Source organism: Brachypodium distachyon, chromosome 2 (assembly GCF_000005505.3).
Source record: "Brachypodium distachyon strain Bd21 chromosome 2, Brachypodium_distachyon_v3.0, whole genome shotgun sequence".
Taxonomy (NCBI): Eukaryota; Viridiplantae; Streptophyta; class Magnoliopsida; order Poales; family Poaceae; genus Brachypodium; species Brachypodium distachyon.
In genome coordinates this window covers 40,365,667-40,383,576 of record NC_016132.3, presented here as the reverse complement: position 1 = coordinate 40,383,576, position 17,910 = coordinate 40,365,667, and the positions used below count along the sequence as shown (strand labels likewise).

General features: G+C 50.2%; 1 protein-coding gene across 2 annotated transcripts; it reads left to right on the top strand.

The window, feature by feature from the left end:
- The first annotated feature begins 46 nt into the window (after nucleotides 1-46).
- On the top strand, nucleotides 47-8,167 carry LOC100840412 (galactoside 2-alpha-L-fucosyltransferase). 2 transcript variants are annotated; one of them, XM_024459061.1, is made up of 4 exons: nucleotides 47-1,085; nucleotides 1,974-4,021; nucleotides 4,106-6,284; nucleotides 6,397-8,167. In XM_024459061.1, exons 3-4 carry the CDS (start codon nucleotides 5,993-5,995, stop codon nucleotides 7,884-7,886), a joined length of 1,782 nt encoding a protein of 593 aa, XP_024314829.1. In that variant the 5' UTR covers nucleotides 47-1,085; nucleotides 1,974-4,021; nucleotides 4,106-5,992; the 3' UTR covers nucleotides 7,887-8,167. The 2 variants fall into 2 exon arrangements, with proteins under 2 accessions (XP_024314829.1, XP_003566747.2); XM_003566699.2 differs by having other exon boundaries at nucleotides 1,974-6,284.
- Nucleotides 8,168-17,910: the final 9,743 nt, after the last annotated feature.

Sequence of the window (17,910 nt, the reverse complement as noted above, 5' to 3'; positions counted from 1 at the left end):
TTCGGGGGTCTGATTTTATCGTGCCGTCCCCTCCCGTCCCGTCCGACCCGAGGTACGCCACGGATTACTGGTCCGATTAGCAACGGCTCGATGCTTTGCCCCGGTACGTTGTTCTCTTTTCATTTTATTTTTACAAACGTGGTTGACCTTCGTTGCTAAGACTAAATCCGATTACGATGTTAATTATGCAATCCCGTCTCTAGAGTCGATGCCTAGTACGTCTGCACCTAGCTTGGCATCAGTTGGCACTTAATTTGGCATCACATTCGAGACCTCTTTATGCAGCGCCGTCAGACGAAGCCATAAAATCAGACAACCGAAGCTGTAACGGGGTTCATATTAACAATTACTTTCCACACAACCTTGTAGTAACCTCGTGTCAACGAACCTGTGCATAGTCTTTTTTTTGTCTTTAGCTTATAGTACTCGACACCAACCGTACGGGGCACGCAAACCTAAAATGTTTATTTTCTCACGTACAGTTCGATAATTGCATGCCATAAGGCGGATCATTCAGCCCCCGCCTCCCGTGTCGCTCTGCTGAGGGCGACACCGGAGGCGCCCCCCAAACCCTAAAAAACAGCCGCCTCTCCCCATCTGCCCATGCCGCCGCCGTCGGCTCCGTCGCCGACGGCGGTGGGCCCTGCTGCCGGTTACTTCTAGCGTCGTCTTCCTTGCTCTCTCATGGTTCGCGGTGGTCGGTGGAGTCCTCCTGCACGGCCCGTCCCAAGCTCGGATCTTGCCGTCGATCGGTCGGTCACTGCGCGGGCTGGGTCCTCTTCGTGGATCCGGCGCTGTCCAGGCTGGATCCAGCGCTTGCCGGCGTCGGACGGCCAGATCCGTCCATACGGATTCGGGGCTTGGCGGCTTGGCCTGTCGGGCGAGCTGGCGGCAGGGCAAGCTCAGCCTGCTCTGGTACGCGGCTTCTGCTCGCGGCTGGCCCTAGGCACGTTGCGGCCTGGATTGGGAACGAGGTGCTCGGATCTGGCGCTTCACTGCGCGGGGACTGCCGGATCCGGCGCTTCTTGGAGGCTTGGGCAAGCGGCGGCGGCTTCTGCAACTTCTTCCGCATTCCGATTTTCTTGGTTTGTTACTGCTGCAGCCTGCTTGTCTTTTGCGTTCCTCCGTTCCTTGTGCGCAAGTTGTTGCTCCGGGGGAAAACTTGCAGGACCTTTGGTCTCTGCCGATGATGAAGGTGCCTTTCGGGGTATTTCCCCCCGTTGGAGGCTTCATCGAGGAGCTGATTCTTTTACGCATTGTCGTTGGAGGTGATTCTTTTACACATTGTCGTTGGAGGTCTCCGGGTGAAAACCTAAGATATGTCCGATCGGGCGACGACGACGTCCCAACGTCGTTTCCCTCCTTGGAGGCGTTGCTTAGGAGATCCCGACACTAGGTCGCTTCCTGTCACGTGCCTTGCCATATGGAATACTTCGCCTAGGGTTGTCGGAGGTGGGGTGGTTTCTTGTGTCGCCTAGGTTCTTGGTTTGTGTCCGGCGAGAAAGTGCGTTTATTTTTCCTTTGGTGCGGTCTCAACATGTGATGCCTTTCGCACCGTTGGCACATAGGTGTCATGTTGTATTCTAGGTGGTGTGTGTCCTTTCGGCTGGCCGGTGTCACAAGAAGGTAGCGGTATGTTCTCGATTGTTAGTCACTCTTCGATTTCATCGGCGGCATTCTCCGTCACGGTGGGTCTCGGTGGCGCATGGCCCTTCGACTATGCTGGCTGCGTAGGTGTCACGGTGCGACCTCGGCGCACGCTACCCTTCGACTTCATCGACGACACAGTGTTTGGGGGGGGCTCGGCAGACCTACGCCTTTCGACTACATCATCGGCGCGCCTTGTTGTGCATGTTTATCGCCGTTGGCATGTTTTGAGATCTTAGGTTTTCTGTTTTTCGTGTTTTTGGTGGCACATGCTGCAGTTGTACTCATTGTATCTCATTCTTTCATTTAATTGAAATGTTGTGCAGGCTGGCTTTTGCCCGCCGTAGTCCGGTTCAAAAAAACTGCATGCCAGAAGATGCACCCAGCTGATTCACTCAACCACCCATGCAACGGATGTCGGCTTCGCGTGGTCCATGTTAGACACTATTCTTTTTACAGACGGTTTATATTGTTCCTTACGGTTTAAATGTGTATGTCACTAAATCTAACATGCAAGGCTACGCATCTCACCTCAATATATATAGCTTATAGACGCTTTAGATAGCACGGCCACATGTGCTCAGGAGTAGACCGTTGCACTTTGGCATTTCAGTTTTTAGGAAAGGGAGTAAGCCTGCAACTTGGTTGGGAGTGGATGTACAATCCAACATCTGTGTTCAATTTCTCACGGATGCAAATTTAGTTTTTATTTATGTTGCAGGAATCTTCCTTATAGTTTTTTTTTTCAAAAAATATATTCAGTTTTTAGGGTGCATGTCAATATTTTTAGCAAAGCTTCGGTGCTGCTTTCTGTTGTTACTACTGGCGGTTAACGAATAGGTTGTGATTGCTCATCCATTTTTTGCAAGTGCTTTGGCGGCTTTTCATTTCGTTCTTGCGTGCATACAAGCGTCCGAGCTGGCGCTGATATGGAGACTCTCTCAGGACAATGCTCATCTCAGCTGTACCTTAAACATGCATCTCAAAAACGTCGCCTTGGCAAAGAAAAAAAAAACTGATATGGAAAAATGTTGAACTCCCTCCAATCCATAATAATTGTCTCACATTTTGTACTAACTTAGTACATAGTGGCATGTACATAGTTGTACTAAATCGGAGACACTTATTATGAATTGGATGAGTATCTTATGCAATATATACAAAAGCAAAGAACCCAACAAAAAACTATGTTTTCTCTCACACAAATATATCACGGAGCAAATAATATTCCATCCTTTTCAGTTTGTAAAGCTTGTCCCAAAACTCAAGTCGGTTCCAAAATGTGAAATCAACCAATGTGACATCTGTGCATATATGCTTTACAATTGATTATCTAGTACCTAACTAGCATTCTTTGTTAATGTAAATAAGGAGATATGGCTTACTCCTCCTTGAGAGGTGAAATGTCCTTGTTAGCGTGACAATTTGAAAGAGAGGGAGTAAAATATAAATTTGTGTTTTCTCAAAAAGGAGGCACCCGGCTTGCATCGAAGCGATGCACACAACGATTTTATTGTAGAATTATATCATTTCAGTACACAAATCACGCATCACACAAAATGGATACAAAAGTAAAATACAAATGTCCAAGTTGTGTCTTACTCATGTGGAATGTGTAATATATAATCTGAAAAATAAATGCGTTGGGACCGAATCGGTCGTGGGAAGTGAAGAGACATTATGGAGAGTGATGCAAGCATTAAGTGAACGATACATATGTGTGAACAAACTAGGACCGGTATATTCGTTGAGAGGTGAAATGCCCTTGTTCGCGTGGCAATTCATGTATTCGTTTTTATTCAACCATTTTGACGTCAGCACCCTTGCGGTCGTGCTCATCTTGCCCCTTGTGATATATTTGCTAGAGATACAATACGGTTGGAATTAGAGATAAGATATGATTAGTTTAAATGAGATTACTTGTTTTGTACTTCAAATCTATCTTTCCCTTTGTACATCTACCCTGACTTCAAGCTGAGCGACTTCACGCCCAGCTACGAGCTACCTTCACTTTGTTGAGTAGATATACGAGAAGAAAACACATCCATCCACATGCAGGCCGGTGTGGAGACACCTCGTCACCACAAGGGATGTCTGCTGATACGCCATCGCCGACGCTACATAGCCGAAGGCGTTCATCAACGTGGTCTCCATGAGAATCATCGTCAACCAGCCGCCGCCACTTCGTCCACACGGATGGACATCTCCCGCGTCCTCTGACAGTTCAACTGCAAGACGCATCAGCGACGACGACATCCCCGCGTTTTCGACGGCAACGACTGCATCGACATTGGCATCGCTATTTGTGATGACCCCCTACCGGCGCGCACAGTCCCGGCAAAACCGTTGTGTCCGATGATTTCTTCCAGTTCTGGTAAAACTGACGGTCTCATCTCGGACGCGTCCTCTGACATCTGCATGACGCCTCCTCTTGACGACACCCTCTGACATTTGCAAGGTGCATCGTCCATGATCGCAGCTCCGACTCTACGTCATAGCGCATTTTTTTTGCGGTTCCGGCTATGTGCGGCTACATTCATACGACGACTACTACTTCGACCACGACTATCTCGACCACGGCTATATCATGATCGTTATCTCGACATCGACATCAAGGGCTACGACGTCTACAGCTACTCATCGGCAACAATTGCAGTCAAAGCGTCTGCGTCGTCACTAGCGTCCTCGACAATCCCGCTATGACTGCAGGAGGGAATAGAGGAGAGACAGGGGACGACACTAGAACAGGATGCAGTCACCGCCGTAGGTGACAGACCAGTCAATCAGAGACGTAGTTGATGATGGCGAAGCAGAGAAGACGATGGAAGCGCAAGACTTCAAATCTAGTCTCAATCGTCTGCTTCGCTCTCGCGACGACCGAGGGGGAATGTTAGAAATACAATATTGTTGGGATTAGAGATAAGATATGATTAGTTTAAATGAGATTACTTGTCTTGTACTCCAAATCTATCTTCTCCCTTTGTACCTTTATATTCAGATCTTTTACGGTACCTCAGAATTAATTTGGACCGTTCATTTTTTAGATCTAAGAACTCAGATTTGCTAATACTTCCTAATACTCCAATTAAGTTGTGTGGAATGATAGGATGGAGTATCGAAAAAGAGTAATCTCTCACGTGTCCGAAAATTCACACGGAGGCTCAGGACGGGGCGGCGGCACGCTGGAGGACGGCGGCGACGGCCGCTGCGAAGACGGTGGCAGACCGCGACGGCGCGCGCGGAGGGTGGTGGCGCGCAGCGAGCACTGCGACGGCGAGCTGCGCGGAGGGCGGCGGTGGCGCAGGAGCAGGTCGGCGCCGGCGCGTGGCGCGAAGGGCAGCGGCGGTCGCTGCGAGGACCTCGGCGGCGAGCCGCGCGGTGGGCGGCGGCGACGCGCGAGGAGGGCGACGGCGGCGCGCGGCGTGAAGGACAGCGGCAGGCATGGCGAGCGACGGTGAGGACGGCGGCGGCGCGCGAGGACGGCGACGGCGGCGTGCGGCGCTAAGGACAGCCGCAGGCATGGCAAGCGACGGTGAGGATGGGGGCGGCGTCCGCGGCGAGGACCGTGCCGGCGAGCCGCGCGGTGGGGCGGCGACGGCGCGCGAGGAGGGCGACGCGGCATGCGGCGCGAAGTACAGCGGCGGCCATGGCGAGCGGCGCTGAGGACGGGGGCGGCGCGCGGCGCGAAGGACATCGGCGGCCATGGCAGTGCGGCCGGCGCTGGAGGGCGACGGGACCGGGAGAAGAAGAAGAGAGAGAAAGTTTTTTTTATGTGAAAGGACTATAATGCCCATGCCTGATACTCCATTTAGGCCCGGTGGAGTAATGGGTACCGCAGAAAATAGTTTATACACGGTGTACCTCATGAGGGTCAGATTGATAGAACAACCGAAATTAGGTTTCAATCTCATTGTTTCACAATATTGAGTTTTTAAATCTTAAGCAAGCAAAGTGTCATTCAAGATTCATGGACACGAAGCAAATTAGTGTATGATTTTGCTTTCAGCGAGATCGCTTCCTGCCCACACTGGCCGATGTAGTACTCCGTACATGGTGATCGCGATAAAAAATGAAATTTTTTTTTGAGAATCCGATAAAAATTGATTTGTCCGAAAGATCTGTAATCGTTTGAAAATGGCCGTCGACGACAAATCTCGGGCAATAGTCATTCAATGCCGATACCCAATTCCCCAAAAAGAGGAAGAAGAAAAAGGCAGCATTTTCTAAGCGGGTTTACTTAATTAAGTGTTCGTTGTCTTCTAGGACAGTGAGCTGAGGTGAGAATCGAAGTTGGATCTTAGGCCGCACAACGCTGGCGAGCAGGAGCGCTAGCCTATCATTCGAAATGAAATCGATGCCGCAACTGGAGCTGGAGACGGGCGTCGATGGCGCCGCGCCGCCGCGGAGGGAGAGGACTGAAGGCCACTGGCCGCACCACGGCGCCAAAGAGCCGGCACCGGCGGCGTTCATGACACAGATGGTGAAGAAAAGGCTGGACCGCAGCAGGAGGCAATGGGGATGCGCGGTCAACGCCTTGCTCGTCACCTTCATCATCGTCGCCTTGCCGGCAATGGCCATCCTCTTTGGCGCGCGCTCCAGCGCGTCGGCCGTATGGGTCGCCAACGCCTTACGCCTAGGTAAGGCAGGCAGGCAGGCAGGCTTAGGCCAAAGCTTAGCTCCTCTGTTCATAGTCGTACACTCGTACTGTACAGTGTTACTAGTAGGTGTTTAATTTTGTTTTGCTCTCAGGATCAGCAACAACATCGCACGACACGGACAAGCTTCTCGGCGGCCTCCTCTCGGCCGACGGCTTCGACGACGAACGATCTTGCCACAGCCGGTTCCAATCCGCCAGGTACCGCCGGAACGCCGGCAAGCGTCCTTCCCCGTACCTCGTCAGCAAGCTGCGGCAGCACGAGGCCCTGCAAAGGCGCTGTGGCCCGGGCACCGACGCCTACAGCAACGCCCTGGAGCAGCTCGGGTCAGGGAAGATGCAAAGCTACGACGGCGGCGAGTGCAGATACCTGGTGTCCATATCCTACTCGTACCAAGGCCTCGGCAACCGGATCCTGGCGGCCACGTCGGCGTTCCTGTACGCGGTGCTCACCGGCCGCGTGCTCCTCGTCGACCCCAGCAACCACATGGGCGAGCTCTTCTGCGAGCCGTTCCCCAACGCGACGTGGCTGCTGCCGCCGGATAGCTTCCCGCTCAAGGGCTACACCAACTTCAGCGTCGAGACCGCCGAGAGCTACGGGAACATGCTCAAGAACAACAAGATTATCAAGACCGACGACGCGGCGAGGATGCCGCCGCCGGCGTTCGTGTACATCCATCTCAACCACGACGCCAGCGGCGGCCTGGACAAACTGTTCTTCTGCGACGAGGACCAGAGGGCTCTCCGGGACATCCAGTGGCTGCTGATGAGGACGGACAACTACATCGTGCCGGGCCTGTTCCTGCTCACGGGCTTCCAGGAGGAGCTCGGCATGCTCTTCCCGGAGCCGGACACCGTGTTCCACCACCTCGGCCGGTACCTGCTCCACCCAAACAACCATGTCTGGGCTCTGGTCACGCGGTACTACGACGCCTACCTGGCGACGGCGCGGCAGCGAGTCGGCATCCAGGTGCGCGTCTTCGGCGCCGACCGGGAGTCGCCAGAGCTTCTGAAACAGATCACCTCGTGCACGCGCAAGGAGAATTTGCTTCCGGAGTTGCTCACCGCGGCAGAGCCGGAGACCGCCAACGCCGTCCCGGCGGCCGCACGAGGGCAGTCCAAAGCCGTTCTCGTCACCTCCCTCAAGTCCTGGTACTACGAGAAGCTCAAGAGCATGTACTGGGAGCAAGGGACGGTGACCGGTGAGGCGGTGGGCGTGCACCAGCCGAGCCACGAGGAATACCAGAGATTCCGTGCCAAGTCGCACGACACCAGGGCGTGGGCCGAGATGTACCTGCTGAGCCTCACCGATGTGCTGGTCACTACCGGTGCTTCGACGTTCGGGTACGTGGCGCAAGGCCTTGGGGGCCTGACGCCGTGGGTGATGTATAAGCCGCCGGCTAACGGCTCAGTTGTGGCTGACCCACCGTGCGGACGGGGCGTGTCCATGGAGCCGTGCTTCCACGATCCGCCCGCCTACGACTGCAAGACCAAGAAGTGGGCAGACACCGGAAAGATTGTGCCGCATGTCCAGCATTGCGAAGACGTCAGCTGGGGGTTGAAGCTTGTTCCTCGCATCGCATAGTTTCGCTTCAACGAGCTTCCACCGACACAATCCAGCAAAGGTGGATCGATGTACATCTCTGGGGACAATTTTTCTAGGTCCAGCAGGACATATGGTCTAGGGTGCAAGCCATGAGATCTCTGCTTTCACCGACAGACGGTGATAACAATCATATTAAGAACTTCCATTAGTCATGTTATTAAGTACGTACACAAGGCCTAGTAGGCATATATATACAGGCCACACACCTCCCAACTATGAGATCAAGCAGTATGCTGCCGTAATGTTTTTTCGCATGGAAATGCTTATTAGCCACATAGTTTGAGAGAATAAACCATTAAGATGTCTTTATAAACTTTGTTATAATTTATGTATAAGAAATGATTCTGCCACACTTAAAAAAATCACTCAAAATAAAGCGCACCCTTTTAATATATTTTACGGACCTCGAAGCCAAAAAAAACAGTTATTAATAAAAATACAGAAATCTTGTTAGGCCACTCCCAATGCTCCACTATGTGCCGTATCTTAATATGCAAAAAATCTGATGTGGCATCTTGTTTAATGAAGAAATTTCATAATTTCCTTCTCACAAAACGTAATAAATGAGAGCTTGTTTAGATACAATACTAAATACAAAGCATTGGAGAAGTTGTATCTAAACATGTATTTAACACATGATACAGTTTAAAATACGATGTATTGAGAGTGCCCTTATTTTACCATGGTTTTTCGTTTCTTATCCTTACTACTCCTAACCACCAAAGATGAATCCAGTCCCATACGAACAAGATTAGTTACCTCATGATCCAATTCATGTATGTCAAGCATGTCATTGTTTTGCGAGGAATGTCAAGCTCATTCTTCCATGGCTGTGCGAGCCAGGAGCCCAACACTACTCGCTCCCCATTGCTGCAGAAACAGGTGCTTGAAGAGCTCGGCCGCCGGTAGCCCACCAGATGCTGCTAAGTGCAAACGTGCAGCCGTTGCAGTAAGTCTTTTTTACCGTGCCCATTATGCAAAAAAAAATGAAAACATAGAAAGAAGAAGAAAAAACACTCTTCTGTTCTTTGCAACCACGGTCCATACCTTCTCTTTTCCCCTCTCTGCTCCTCTTCTGAACCCTAGCCGGCGACGCTTTGGTGGAACTGGTGATGTAGAGAAGAAGACTGCAGCGGCTGCGGAGGCGAGCGGAGCAACACCTTGTCATCCGGCAATCGAGATGGATCCATTGATGTTGCCTTCGGTGAGTTCTCCTTGCTGCCGAATCCGTCGAACCGTTCGTCTGTCTCCAAATTCTATCAGAATCTTGGACATGTGTTCTACAAGTGTCCTAATCACAGTGTAAGCTAGTCCATCCTTTGTTTTCGTTGCTTCTCTTTCGCACAGTTTGGTTTGGACGATATGCTTTTTGATTCCGATGGAGTGAAGATGTGAGATGACTATGACACAGTGGAGATGGTAGAATCGGACAATGTGCTTTTTGATTCCTTCCCTTTTCGGAGGCATCATTCTTAGAGTTAACATATGTTAGAGGGACCCGTGGATGGCGGCTTGTTTGCATGGTGGTGTTGCAACATACGTGGCTTCGACACTGGTGGCGAGCTATGTAGCGTTATGACTTATCATCCGGCAAATGAGATGTATCCATTGATGTTGTCGATCTTCTAGGGGTATTTTGGGATTGTCTTTGTTTTCGTCGTTGCCGTGTAGCGGTTTGGCAAGAGCTATAGCGTTGTTGGGTTTTTTCTACTCCCTCCGTCCGGAAATAAGTGACTTGGATTCGTATCGAGGAATTATATCCGTTTGTGATGAAATAGTTGGTCAATATTGTTGACAATGCCACGCGTTGGGCGAGAGATTGACGTTGAGGTGGATAGTGGCGAAGACAAGCATAAGTTGTGTAAAATGCTTCTTTGAGAAATAAGGACATAATCAAAGTTTAGCATATAAGAGAACTTTGCCGCAGGTGCAGCTCTTCGCTGTCTCTGTCCTGGATGACGATGCCATCGTAGCTAACCTCTCCTTCTTTTTTGACCCACTTCTGTTGGGCTTCTAGGTCCCAAGCAGCTGAAAACCAAAAGAAGGGAAAACTTCTCCTTAGTTCTTTCTGGCAGCCCCTTTCAAATCGTAGTGCAATGTGAGCGCAATCCAACTGAAGGGCCTGTTTGGTACAGCTCCACTTCACAGCTTCACCACTGAAGCAGGTGAAGCTGTCCCAAACGCTCTAAGCTCCACATGCTAGGTGAAGTGGAGCAGTATACCCCTCTAGTTCATTTTAGTAGAGTCAGGAAAGAGGAAAGAGGTGCTTCACCTACTCCACTTCACCTAAACTTGGAGTAATTTACCCACCAATGCCATTAGTGATTTTCTTATCTTCCCAGCCCAGGCCCGACACCTCCTCGTCTCCCTCGCATCCCCATCGATAGAAGCTCCATGGCGACTCATCTCCAACCCTAGCTGACCCGGCCGCGCGCATCCCCAGCGCTCCCATCGGGATCCATCTTCGGCGAGCCCCTCCTCGTTCTCCGGCGATCCCGCCCAGTTCTCCCGCTCGCCCGCCCTCGGTCGCCCTCGAGCCCGCCCTCGCTCGCCCGCCCTCAGCCGCGCGCCTCTCCTGTGCTCCCGTCGGGAACCATAGTTGTCTTTGATGTATGTACACACGGGAAGCACACAAAAAGAATTACGTACATGCAAAAAATCGATCAGCTAGCAGCTGTATTCATCGGCCAGTTTCATCGGTTCGTAAAATATTGCGGTCACAGCACCAACAGACCAAGCAATCTCATACAGGATCGATCCATAGTGAAAAGAAATGATAAAAATAACAGCAAACAAGGGAACTTGTAATCTGGAGCTGGTTTGTGTGCTAAACACATTTTTAGGTGAAGTGGAGCTGAGGTGGAGTGGAGTTTAGAGGTGGAGTGGAGTTTAAGTGAAGTGAAGGTCTGCCAAACAGGGTCCCACGTCGAACCGTTATTACGCTGAAAATGCCACCGCCGAGTTCCACCGAAAAAAACCCCATACCCCTGACCCCCCAAGGGCTCGTCCTCCTCATCGCCCACTCCCGCTAGGGTTGCTCCACTGCAGCCGCCGCCCTCCCCCGCCCCACCTCCTCCACCAGTAGGACCTTGGGAGCACCTCAATCAAACCTTCAAGTTGCAAATCGATTTTAACGCAACCCATCTACCATTAGTTTATGGAAGTCTCGACTTGTTCAGACCGAATGGCTGGTGATGATCACTTGGCACCGATTGATCCTACTTTCACAACTGTTCATGAAAAACTAAAAAAGCCAAGATTTTCTATTGGAGCAATTAATGGAACACACATTCCTGTCATAGTGCCGGCTGAGCTAAAAGCCATGCATACCAATAGGAAGGGACTTTGATATGAGATCATTTTTGCTGTTCTTGGGTGGCTAGGATCTGTCCATGACACTCGTGTATGGAACGATGCTAGGGTCGAACATGGTACCTACCTGCACCCTCGACAAGGCAAATCTTTTGTGCATGTATGGTTACAACTATTTAAATAATTTTATTTTTGTTCTAATGTTGACTTTAATCTCAAATAGAAAAATACTATCTTGTTGATTGTGGATATCCAAACAGAGTTGGGGGGCAATGGTACCATGTACCCGAATTTGAAGAGGCTCCTCCTGTTGGGATGCAATAGACGTTAACCATTGCCATTCATCTCTATGCAATGCCATTGAACAAGCATTTGGTGTACTCAAGATGAACTGGCGAATTCTACAAGGCATACCGGCCTATCCACCCTTGAAGCATGAGATGATAATTACTACATGCATGCATAACTACATTCGTGACCATAAGCTGTTTGATGAGCACTTTGACCATTTTGATGGGGGGGGGGGGGGGGGGCTATGTACAGAAGGATGGTCCGACATGCGTCGATGTGTTAGCTGGACCTGATGATGGCACCTGATGGGGTATTGCAGCGAGTTGGTAGCTAGAATGATGCTACTGAGAAACTCCTTTTGTGTAGGATCAGACAATTGAGGCCTTTCCTTTTGTTAGACTTGTAATTTGGACTACTTTACTATATTCAATTTTTATTTAATTGTCATTTATGTGGTAAAACAGTCCAAAATACTCATATTAACAACTAAAAATGTCATCGTTTAGTTTCCGGGGCAGCATAGTGATGATGTCCTGTCTACATGTACTGATAATTCCATTAAGGCTGTGAGGTACGTGGTACCAGCTCGTCGGCGCATTATGGCTCATGTCGACCTGAATGCAACGTTGGTTCAAAGGCACGAGCGACACTTCAGTTTAAAAAGGTTTGGCTGAAGTACAAATTACTTTTAGGACTCCATGCAAGTATATTATGGTGGGTCAAATTGCCATTAAAATCTAAACAACAATCATGTCTGTGTTACTATATAAGTCTGCCGTCTAGTAGTTGTTTCTAGTCCCGAATAGTTTTCTAGTTCTGCTCTTTCTATCTAATACGTATGGTGTTTTAAAAAAAAAATGAAGCGTCAAGGTTTCTCTTAAGGAAAAAGTGCATACCTGATTTATTAGTCGTTTTGGTTTCAGTCCGTGTTGGTGTCGAACCGTGTTACAGAATCCAGCTAAGGATGCCTGCGTGCATTATATATAGGCCAGCCGGCCGTGTAATAGGGCAGACTCGTTTTTGATTAAGATAACCTAGAAAATCGCCAGGATGTTGCGGCGGCCAAGTCCTGCTATTATCTGTTGAGAATCCCATCGTGGGTTTTGTTGCCGTGCGTGTGGATTGGAGACGATCTTCTCCGTCGCTGCGTGATCCTCTTTGGATCGTCCAGGTGATACCCACGGCTGCTGGGGTTTGCATGTTGTTTTGATAAGTTTGCATCTAGTAAACCTAATTTCCTATTTTCTTGATTGCTCGTGTATCTTGAAAATTACTGCCGCTGCTATTTTACGCGAGATTAGGCTGGGAGCTAGTCTAGAGATTGCTTATTCTATTTGGTTTGTGGTGTGAATCGGAGAGATAGCTATTGAGAAACTGGAAATATAATTGCCGACTGATTATTTGTACTGTGAACATTCGGCCAAATTCTCAGGGCGTTTATTTCAATCATACGACGTATCACATAGTCAGCATAGTCTTTCCATACATAAATCCGACAAGAAGTTGCATTCTTTTAACACCACACTACAGGGGAAGGAGGCGAGGTTGGGAATCCGCGGAGTTGCTGCTGGATTTCGAATTCTCGAGTTCTATCTGGTTTCTATTCAGGCACTGTTTGTTACATCTCAACCGCCTCCTCCTGGAGGTAGGAGAAGGATACATAAAGCATAGGTATCAGCGATGCCACTCTGTGCCACGCAGGTGGGCTGGTAGTTGGCGGAGGCGTGTGGGCCTGGTGTCGGAGTCATCTGGGCCTTGGCCATCTTCCAGGCCCACTGGCGAAGCAGTCTGTGGAGATGGGTCGTTGACAACCCCCCCACCGTCAGAACCAGCTTGTCCTCAAGCGGGCGCATAGGGGAAGAGCTGCTTCAGAGCATCCAAGTCTTCCCACGTCGCCATGTCGTCCGAGAGGCCAGACCAAGCAATCAAGCCTTGAGTCACCGTAGTCGAATCCTTGCGACGGACGCGGTGCTGCAGCACAGAAGAGGGAACCTGCAACTGATGATGGCAGTCAGGAAGGACAGGTTGTACCTGCTGAGTTGGGCCGAACACCTTCTTGAGCTAGGAAACATGGACGACGGGATGGATGCGGCTGGTCGCAGGAAGCTCGAGCCGATACGCCACTTTGCCAATGCGCTCCTGAATGTGATAAGGACCATAGAACTTGAAGGAGAGCTTGTGGTGGGCACGAACGGCCACTGAAGATTGTATATAAGGCTGCAGCTTCAGATTAAACAGAGCCGCCCACTGTGAACTCGCGCACTGAACGCTTCTTGTCCACATAATGCTTCATCTTTTGCTGGACACGAAGTAAGTGCTGGTGCAAGAGGTCAGTCACCAACTGGCGCTCATTGAACCACTGTTGGAGATCAGGAACAGTGGCCGCATCGGCAGGAATCAACCCAAACTGTCGTGGGGATCGACCATACAGCACCTCAAAGGGGGACTTGTACAACGCCGAATGCCAGTTGGTGTTGTACCAGTACTCGGCGAGTGGCAGCCACATAGCCCAACGATTAGGATAAGCATGAGCAAAACATCGTAAATACGCCTCTAGCGACTGATTGACGTGCTCGGTCTGTCCGTCGGTCTAGGGATGATAAGAAGAACTCATCCGAAGCTTAGTATTCGTAAGGTGGAACAATTCTTGCCAAAACTTGGATGTGAATATGCGATCACGGCCAGAAATGATGGATTGCGGCCAGCCATGAAGCTTGTACACATTGTCGATGAAGAGACGAGCAATACTGGATGCAGTATAAGGATGACTAATAGGTATGAATTGTGCATACCGTGAGAATTTGTCTACCACGACAAAGACACCATCCATGCGGCCAGAACGAGGAAAGCCTTCAATGAAGTCGATAGAAATGATCTCCCAAGCTTGCTGAGGAATTGGGAGAGGCTGAGCAAACCAGGATAGCGGACACGTTCTGGTTTAGCTTGTTGACAGGTGTGACAGCCTTGCACTGCTGTTTTGATCATACGCTCCATACCGGGCCAGCAAAACAGAGCGTTGATTCGGCGATAGGTCACAGGAAATCCAGAATGACCGCCAGTTGGATTAGCGTAAAGAGCTTCTATGACACGTGACTGCAAAGTGGAATTATGGCCCAACCATATACGTCCATCATGACGAATCAGTCCCCTCACTGGCACCTACAGTGGCCAATTTGGCAAGCAATGCACTGTCTCGAGGCTCCAGTTGATAGCCGTGAGCAATTTCAGCAAACCAATCAGCGTGCCCAGCAGAAATAGCGAGCAGAGGACTGCCAGGTGTAAGGGGACGGCGAGACAGCGCATCGGCTGCGCCATTATCAGCGCCTTTGCGATAGGAAATGGTGTATTGAAGACCAAGCATCTTTGTCAAAGCCTTGTGGTTCCAAGAGGTGTGTAGACGCTGGTCATTGAGATGCGCAAGGCTGCGCTGGTCCGTGACAATGCGAAACTCGCCAACCTGAAGATACGGCCGCCATTGTTCACAGCTAGGAGTATAGCAAGGTACTCCTTCTCATAAGTAGATAGGCCACGTGTGCGAGGGCCAAGCGCCTTACTGACGAAAGCAATTGGATGGCCATCTTGTAGGAGCACAGCACCGATGCCACAATCTGATGCATCTGTTTCCACAGTAAAAGGTTTATTGAAGTTGGGAAGAGCGAGTACAGGAGCAGATACTAGTGCAGATTTTAGAGTTTGGAATGCAAGTTCAGTATCAGCAGTCCACACAAATATTGTGCCCTTACGGAGGAGATTGGTGAGAGGTTTGCTAATGACGCCGCAATGACGGACAAATTTCCTGTAATAACCGGCAAGGCCCAAAAAGCTGCGCAATTCTTTAACAAATACCGGAACAGGCCGTCACGAACTGCGGCAATTTTGGATTCATCGGTTGAAACACCGTGACAGGATATGATATGGCCCAGGTAGGCTATACTCTGTTGTACAAAGTCACACTTGGATAGCTTAACTTGCCAACTATGTTCTTGCAGCTTCTGGAGAACCAAACGCAAGTGCTCGAGATGTTCCTCACGAGATGTACTGTAAATGAGTATATCGTCGAAAAAGACTAGGACAAATTGACAAAGAAATGGAGCCAGCGTCTCATTCATAGCACTGAGAAAAGTAGCTAGTGCTCCAGTTAAGCCAAACGCCATCACATTGAACTCAAAATGCCCGTGATGTGTTTGGAAGGCGGTTTTGTACTCCTCGCCGGGTGCAAGACGAATCTGATGGTACCCCGCCCGAAGATCCAATTTGGAGAACCATTTAGTGCCGGCCAATTCATCAAGAAGTTCATTGATGATAGGCATGGGGTACTTGGACTTGATTGTCAGGGGATTGAGGTGACGGTAGTCCACAACCATTCGCCATGTGGCATCCTTCTTCTTGACCAATAGAACAGACGATGAAAATGCACTGACGCTGGGTTGAATAACGCCGAAAGCTAACATGCCTGCCACCTGTTGCTCGATTTCAGTTTTGAGTAAGGGAGTGTAGTGATAAGAATGCATGCTGACAGGCTGGGCACCTGGAATAAGTGGTATGGCATGATCTTGCAGACGACGAGGGGGAAGGCCCACTGGTTCAGCAAACACATTGTGGAACTGTTCAAGGAGAGACTGCACATCACTGTCAAGTGTCGGACGAGGAACAGTAGTGATAGCTGAAATCTCCAGAACAGTGCAAGCAAACTGCTCAGGCAATTGGCCTTGCAGAGTAATGATCTGACCAAAATGCATGAAGGACATCCACTTTTGGCTCCAATCCACATTCATAGGACTGTGTTGAGCCAACCAATAATTCCCAAAATCCCTTCATAATTGCCCAATGCTAAGAACTTGAAAGCAGTAGAAAAAGTATGACCATCACATGCCCACTAGCGAGAAGCTAAATAGCTGTCACACTTCATAACCGCACCATCAGCAATTCTGACATGCAGATGATTAGCTAAGGTAAACACTCCTTGCAAGCTGGTACTGTACTTCACATTCAGAAAATGAGTGAGTGCTACCAGAATCGATCAAGAACATCACTGGTTGATTCTGAACAGTGCCAAACAACTGGAAAGTGAGAGTTTTAGGTGCACTAATAACAACATCAACAGCCAAAGCCAATAGACCCGCAGGTTCTTCAGGTATGGATCCAGCATCTGAACTATCACATTGCAGAAAATCCAAAACTTCTTGCATAACATGGAGCTGGACAGTGAGCTTACATTGATGATCACGGCCATACTTCTCGCCACAGGTGAAACAGAGGCCTCGGGCATGGCGATAGGATCGCAACGTCGCCCATTTGTCATCGGCCGCAGGAGGCGCGGCACGAGCAACAACACCACGCTGATCCTCAGGAGGCTTCGGTGGTAGTTGTGGCACTGGGGCCGCCGGCGGTGGAGGCAGCGGATGGGCACGCCGTGGGGCAGGTGGTGCCCACATTGGTGCCGCTGGTTTGTGATTGAATGGGCGTGACTCCATCGCCCACTTTCTCCTGCAACAACGCGAGCGAATACGCAGTATACAGATCTGAAGGGCACTGAATAGCAACTACAGTACGCACAGAAGGAATTAAACCATCTAGAAAACGTCTGGTGTAGTGTAGAGGATCTGCCTCGTGCTCGTAAGCAGTGAGTTGATCAACTAACTCAGAAAATCTCTCTACATAATCGAGGACTGTATCAGTTTGGGCAATATGAAACAATTGACGGATCAATGCCTGCTGTTGGTTGCGACCAAATCAAGCCACTGTCTAGGAACAAAATTGTTCCCATGTGAGAGTGCGGAGGCCGCGCTGAATGGATTGAAGCCATCGCGCCGCAGCTCCGTCAAACTGCATCATGGCGACCGTAATCCACATCGAGCGATTAGTGCCATACAAAGCAAAATAATCCTCACACCGTTGCTGCCATAACTTGGGACAGGAACCATCAAATCGGGGGAAATCCATGCGGGGAATCGTGCGATGATGTGGTGGAGGCGAACTAGGGCGAGAAGGAGGAGAGTCAGGACAGGAAGGTCGCACACCTCTTGCCGAAGGAGGGACATAGACCCCAGTGGTCTCATGTGCCTTCCCCCGGCCGAACTTGTCGTCGCCGTGCCCCGTAGGGCCAATCGCATCGTCGCGCGGCGCCTGTGAAGAGGACGCCGTCCGCGGAGCAGTGGTGAGGACGCGATCCAACTGGAGCTGCAAATCGCCGAGATCCACCTTGAGGTTGTTGAGGGCCTCAACGGTGAGCTGCCGCTGCTCGACAAGCATCTCCTCGCTGCGTCGCCGCTGGTCATCCAATGCATCGGACAAGGCGTTCTTCTAGTCATCCACGATTTTGCAGACCGCATCAAAGATCTGCTGCTTGGTGAAGCTCTCCACCTCCATGGCTCGCTGACGAACAACACTACGGATGCGG